General features: G+C 38.7%; 1 protein-coding gene across 1 annotated transcript; it reads left to right on the top strand.

Annotated features, from left to right (window-relative positions):
• The first annotated feature begins 3,901 nt into the window (after positions 1 to 3,901).
• LOC109218114 lies at positions 3,902 to 4,249 on the top strand. Its single transcript, XM_019382432.1, has one exon. The coding sequence runs from the start codon at positions 3,902 to 3,904 to the stop codon at positions 4,247 to 4,249; it is 348 nt and encodes a 115-aa protein (XP_019237977.1).
• The last annotated feature ends 2,430 nt before the right edge of the window (positions 4,250 to 6,679 follow it).

The raw sequence follows: 6,679 nt of genomic DNA, 5'->3' as shown, positions 1-6,679 counted from the left end.
ATGGAAAACAGTAAGGTTAGTGTGAACTCTACATTAACCACAAGCTGTCTAGGACCAACCTACTCAAACTCGCTTCACCCCCGGAATGGAGAAGGAGAAGCTCGACTACCACTCTATCCTACAACCCTAATGCTTGACCTCCAGACCTTCCTATCAAGGGTCATGTCCTCGGAAATCCGCAATCGTGCCATGTCCTGCCTGATCACCTCTCCCCAATACTTCTTAGGCCATCCTCTACCTCTTCTCGTACCCACTAAAGCCAACAACTCACACCTCCTCATCGCAGCATCCAGGCTTCTCCTCCGCACGTGCCCGAACCATCTGAGCCTCGCTTCCCGCATCTTGTCATCCACAGAGGCCACACCCACCTTCTCCCGAATATCTTCATTCCTAATCTTATCTATCCTAGTGAGCCCGCACATCCACCTCAACATCCTCATCTCAGCTACCTTCATCTTCTGGATATGAGAGTTTTTAACTGGCCAACACTCTGTCCCATACAACATGGCCGGTCTAACCACCGCCCTATAAGACTTACCTTTGAGTATCGATGGCACTTTCTTGTCACATAAGACTCTAGATGCTAGCCTCCATGTCGTCCACCCCACTCCTATGCGGTGAGTGACATCCTCATCGATCTCTCGATCCCCTTGAATAACTGACCCAAGGTACTTGAAACTACCTCTCTTGGGGATGACCTGTGATCCAAGCCTCATATCCATGCCTACTTCCCTTGACTCGGCGCTGAACTTACATTCCAGGTACTCCGTCTTAGTCCTGCTCAATTTGAAACCCTTAGACTCGAGAGCCTATCTCCAAACCTCCAACCTCTCGTTAACACCGTCCCGCGTCTCATCAATCAGGACTATGCCATTAGCGAATAACATACACCATGGCACTTCCCCTTGAATATGGTGTGTTAGTGCATCCATTACTAAGGCAAATAAGAATGGGCTAAGCGCAGATCCTTGGTGTAACCCCATAACAACCGGGAAATGCTCCAAATCGCCTCCCACATTCCTTACCCTAGTCTTAGCTCCATCATACATATCCTTGATCGCTCTAACATAAGCTATCGGCACACCTTTTACCTCCAGACATCTCCATAGCACCTCCCTACGGACCTTGTCATACGCTTTCTCCAAGTCAATAAACACCATGTGCAGATCTTTCTTCCGATCCCTGTACTGTTCCACCAACCTCCTAATAAGGTGGATAGCTTCCGTGGTCTAGCAACCCGGCATGAACCCGAACTGGTTGTCAGATATAGACACTATCTTCCTCACCCTCACCTCCACCACCCTCTCCCAAACTTTCATGGTATGACTTAGTAACTTGATACCCCTATAGTTGTTACAACATTGAATATCACCTTTGTTCTTGTACAACGGAACCACTGTACTCCACCTCCACTCATCCGGCATCCTCTTCGTCCTGAAAATAACATTAAACAGTCCAGTCAGCTACTCCAAGCCTGCTCTAACCACACACTTCCAGCCGGAATTTCATCTGGCCCAGTCGCTCTGCCCCGACTCATCTTACGCATAGCCCCCATGACCTCCTCCAACTTAATACGCCTATAATATTTGTTAAATTTAGTGAGCTTTTATATATGTATGTTAGCTTCAAGGTTTCACATATTAATTTTGATGATAACAAGCCAATAAAATTATTAATCAAAGAATATTTACTTGTGGTAATCTTATTTCTGTATAGGTTTATTAAAGAAAGAAGATGCTAGTAAAGATCCAAACAAATATGGGAAAAGAGATAGCATGTGAAGAATTTATCAAGGAAGATTATTTTTAAAGATTTGATCTCCAAGCGTCATTTGATCTACAGAAATTATGGATGGAAAGTTTTTCAACATCTTGAAAGGATAGTTGCTAAAATCGTGGAGAAGATCTATTATCGTGTGGAAAGAAGATACTATACGGAAGAGTTACTACAAGACTAAGGAAGAATATATTTTTTATGGAAAAAAAATAAATTACGGGTGTAGTATATTCTATATTATGGAAAGAGATTAGTTTTCAAGATCAAGAAAGGAGTCAAAGATTTATTGAGATCTATCAGAAAGGAAATATTTATTGAGAAAGATATTTTTACCAAGACAAGTATTACAAGGAATTGGCCAAGTCTTGCATTTAAGGAATGTTGCACAAAGAAGCTTATTATTCAAAATATTTACTACGAGATGAGATGGAAAGTACTATTCTTATGGAAATCCAATTATAGAAAGAAGCATGAGTTACTGGAATCAATCAAGAATTACTACAATCATGGAAAAGTAAATCATGAGGATTTTGATTGAATCATCATGACTATTCTCATGTAGATATTCATAAAGATTATATATTGCAGAGAATTATTAATCATGGATCTATTCAAGGAAAGAATTGATATTGGCATCATGATTGGAAATTCAAATTGTCCAATTCAAAAGGAAAGTTTGCATTAACAGAAGATATCCAAATCTGCCTTATAGAAGTCACGTGCATATCCGCGTATGAAGACTTGATGGCTTACAAGAAAAGAATCTTTTATAAAAAAGGTATTAAATGATATGTCCTTGATTAAATATTTTGCAGTATGTAAAGATTTCTTTAATGGATATTCGTTTGTACTCAAAGGAAAGAGTAGTTTTGAGCATCAGACTTAATCGAGACAAGGATTATGATCATGTTCAAAAGGGCAAGAAGCAGTAAAGGAAAGTTGGAGCAGCAGCAAAGGAAATCCTTTTCCAAAATTAGAAGACTGCTGCAACGGCTAGAATATTCAACGACCAAGTATAAAAGAGAAGATACTTGCAACAACAAACTTATACAGCCTTCTATACAATTGTCTATCCAACTAAAAGTTCTTTATTCTACTCTTAACAAGCATTGTAATTCACTTTAGTAGATTTACTATGTACACAAAAGAGAGAAGAGAGACAGAAAAATATTGGAGAGGCAGTGTGTCCGAGAGGTTGTGTCATTGTTCGTTTCTTTGGTGAGCGAGTGAAAACCAAAGGGTCGATGTTGGTGAGCGAGTGAAAACCAACCCTGTCAGCGTTGGTGGTGATCGCTGAAAATCACAAAGGCTGTACTCAATTCATTTACAAAGAGCTCTAAAAGACAACACTCTTGCAACCCAAGAGGACTGGATTAGGATACTATATTGGTTCCGAACCAGTATAAAATTCCTGGTGTCATTTACTTTATCGCTGTCGTATTATATTCTGTTCCTTTACTGTTTATTGTGATTAGCACTTCTTTAAATCGAAAGGACCAATAGTTCTGTGCAGGCTGTCTCCGCATAAGTTGACTAGGTCTGAAGAGTAGTCGTAAATAGGCTACAATTCACCCCCCCCCTCTTGTACTTTCAATTGGTATCAGAGCAGATCTCACATCTTATTTTTTGCTTAACAGCAAGTGAGAAAACATCCATGGCAGGTCATCAAATTATTGGAACCGTACTTCAAGAGGGATACTCAACAAGAAGGCCACCGTACCTCAATAGTCAATACTATAGCCATTGTAAAGAAAGAATGAAGGTTTTTGTTCAATAAATAGATTATCGAGCCTGGCTAGTTATTCAGAATGGACCAAGAGTTATTCCGAACAACAGTGATGGAAAAAAACTTGTAAAAAGGGCATCCATATTTGACTACACAAAAGAACAGTTGGATATTGTGCAAACAAATGCTAGAGCAATCAACATGCTCTATTGTGCGATTAGTGAAGAAGAATACGAGAAAATATCCACCTGTAAGACTGCTAAAGATATATGGGACTGATTGGAAAATATCCACGGGTACGCCAACAAAGTTAAGGAAATTTAATCCACGTCAACTCTTGAAGAATCCGAAAATGGTGAAGATCGAGAAGACTTGGCCGTGATACCCAAGACGAGAAAAATGAAGAGTAGAAAGAGGCAGAATAGAAAATCTCAATCCATCCAGAATCATCAGAAGAATCAGAAGAATGAAGTTCAACAACAAGAGAACATATGCTGCTATAAATGTGGTAAACCTGGACATATGAAATTAAAATGTCCCAACTTCAAGAAGAAAAATTATAGAATCTCAACTTGGAGCAACGAGGATGATCAAGAAGAAATGACAAACATATGTCTCAAGAAAAGAGGAGAAACTGACGAGGTGTGCTTTAATGCTATTCTGGATTGTGATCTCAAGAAAAAGAACCACAAATCCTGGAGCGACAAGGATGAATCTGAAGAAGAAAACAATCACGAAAGAATGTAGAATCAATGTTTCATAGCAATGGGAGAAACTAACAAGGTATGTTCCACTCCTATTACGTATTGCGATAAATGTGATGAATTGCAGGATAATATCGTATTGGTTCTCAATGACCTTGAGAAAGTTCTAAATGGATATAATAAGTTGAGGAAGGAGATCCAACTTGAAGAATATAACAAGTTGACACATGAGAAGAAAGATTGGGAGATCAAACTTGAAGAATATAACAAGTTGAAAAATGAAAAGAAAGATTGGGATATTCAGCTTAAAGAATATCTGGTGGAGAACAACTTACTTCAAGAAGAAAATTTTGAGCTTCGCAAGCAAATAAGCAGCTTGCACAAATCCTCCAGCCACTACTTTGATCGATCAAAGTCGTCTCCTTGGCTTAACAGCTATAAGTCGTCTGAAAAGGGATCTACTGGTAAATGTCCTACTTTGAACAAGTTGACTGAGGAAAGTTCCAAGTCAACTAATAAGGCAGCTACAGGTAAACACTCTTCTTCTCATATTACATGTCATTATTGTGGCAATTCTGGACATAAAGTATTTACATGCAATTATGCCAAAGGTTATGTTAGATCAAAATATATTTGTAGACCTAAACAGTTACATGCATCTCGAATTACACAATCTACTAACCATGAAGGACCCAAAAAGATTTGGGTACCAAAAATAAATTAATTTGTTTTGCAGGAATTCCAAGTCCAGCCATAGAAAGGGATAAATGACATTTGCATAATGGCTGGTCAAGGCACATGCTTAAAGATGCTTCAAAGTTCATACATACTCTACAAATGATGAAGGAACTATTACACATGATGGTAAAGCTTAAGTGATTGGTATCACTAAAGGTTATTCAAATTCCTTCGGATGCTTTATAAGGTGATACGTATCTAGTAATTTGTTTTCTATAATATGATATGTACAACTACATATTGCTTGAGTCGACTAGCTGCAACATACTACTATTATGTTTGGTGTTAATCTTATCCTTGACTTAGAGATTGTGAATAAGAACGAATATCTTGCATGAACCATGCCATTTGTATAAGCATTAGGATAAGCAAGCATGCATGCATGTATTGCTTTCATGTATTTCTGAGCTTAAGATAACTTGTGAAGATAATTACTTCTTATATTCATTCTCTTGGTGAAAGTTTCAATACTTCATTCAAATCTGAGAAGGTTGTTTAACCTTGATGTCTCGGTAACTTGTGCATGTGGAGATACTCGACTATTCGTAAGACTCAAAAGCTTGGAAGGTACATATATATGTTTTTATTGATGATTATCCTTACTTTTGCATAGGTCATTTTTTTAAATAAGAAAATAACGCATTTGCAGTGATCATGTAACGACCCGACCGGTCGTTTTGAGCTCTAGCGCGCCGTTCAGCAGTTTGAGGCCATGAGCAGCTTTACTTCAGGTATTATGACTTGTACGCATGGTCGGAATTGAATTTTGGGAAGTTCGGAGTTGATTTGGAAAGAGAATTCTCATTTCGAAAGCTTTAAGTTGAAAGAATTGACTAAGATTGGATTTTTGAGTAAACGACCTCGGAATCAAGATTCGAAGGTTCCATCAGGTTCGTGTGATGATTTCGGACTTGGGCGTATGTCCGGATTGGGTTTTGGAAGACCCGGGAACGTTTCGGCACCTATTGTGGAAGTTAGCATTTTTGGAAGAATTTCATGAGTTTGGGTTGAAGTGCATTTTAGTGTTATCCATGTTCGTTTGGGATTCCGAGTCTGGGAATAGCTCCTTATGATGATTCTGGTGTTGGGAGCACGATCGGAAGTGAATTCGGAGGTCTGTGGGTCATTTTGGAGTCATTTGGCTAAAGATAGAAATTTGAAGGGTTTTGAGGAGTTTGACCGGAAGTGGACTTTTTGATATCGGGGTCGGAATCTAATTCCGGAAGTTGGAGTAGGTCCGTAATGTCGAATGTGACTTGTGTGCAAAATTTGATGTCAATCGGACGTGATTTGATAGGTTTCGGCATCGAATGCAGAAATTGGAATTTCTTAGTTTATTACACTCGAATTGGGGTGTGATTCGTGTTTTTAGCGTTGTTTTCCGTGATCGCGAAGGGCAAATTTTGGGCTGAGAAATGTTGTTTTTCGCGATTGCGAAGCATTTTCCGCGATCGCGAAGAGTAAATACCTGGGCAGAAGTTATATTTCGAGGTTTCGGCCATTTTTAACATATTTGAAGCTATGGAGCTCGGATTGAAGCGATTTTTGAGGCGATTTTCACCATATGGATTGGAGTAAGTGTTCTATATCTGAAAGTAATTATACTTCATGATTCTATGGTTATGTTCATCATTTATTTCTGATTTAAATGGAAAAAATCAAGATTTTTGCAAAACTTTTCAAGAACGAAAATTCAAGATTTGGAGGTCAAGTTGTTATCGGAATTTGGTAAAAT

The sequence above is a fragment of the Nicotiana attenuata genome, unplaced genomic scaffold (assembly GCF_001879085.1).
Source record: "Nicotiana attenuata strain UT unplaced genomic scaffold, NIATTr2, whole genome shotgun sequence".
NCBI classification, from domain to species: Eukaryota; Viridiplantae; Streptophyta; class Magnoliopsida; order Solanales; family Solanaceae; genus Nicotiana; species Nicotiana attenuata.
The sequence above is the reverse complement of the archived record's forward strand: the minus strand, read 5'-3'. Positions and strand labels throughout refer to the sequence as shown.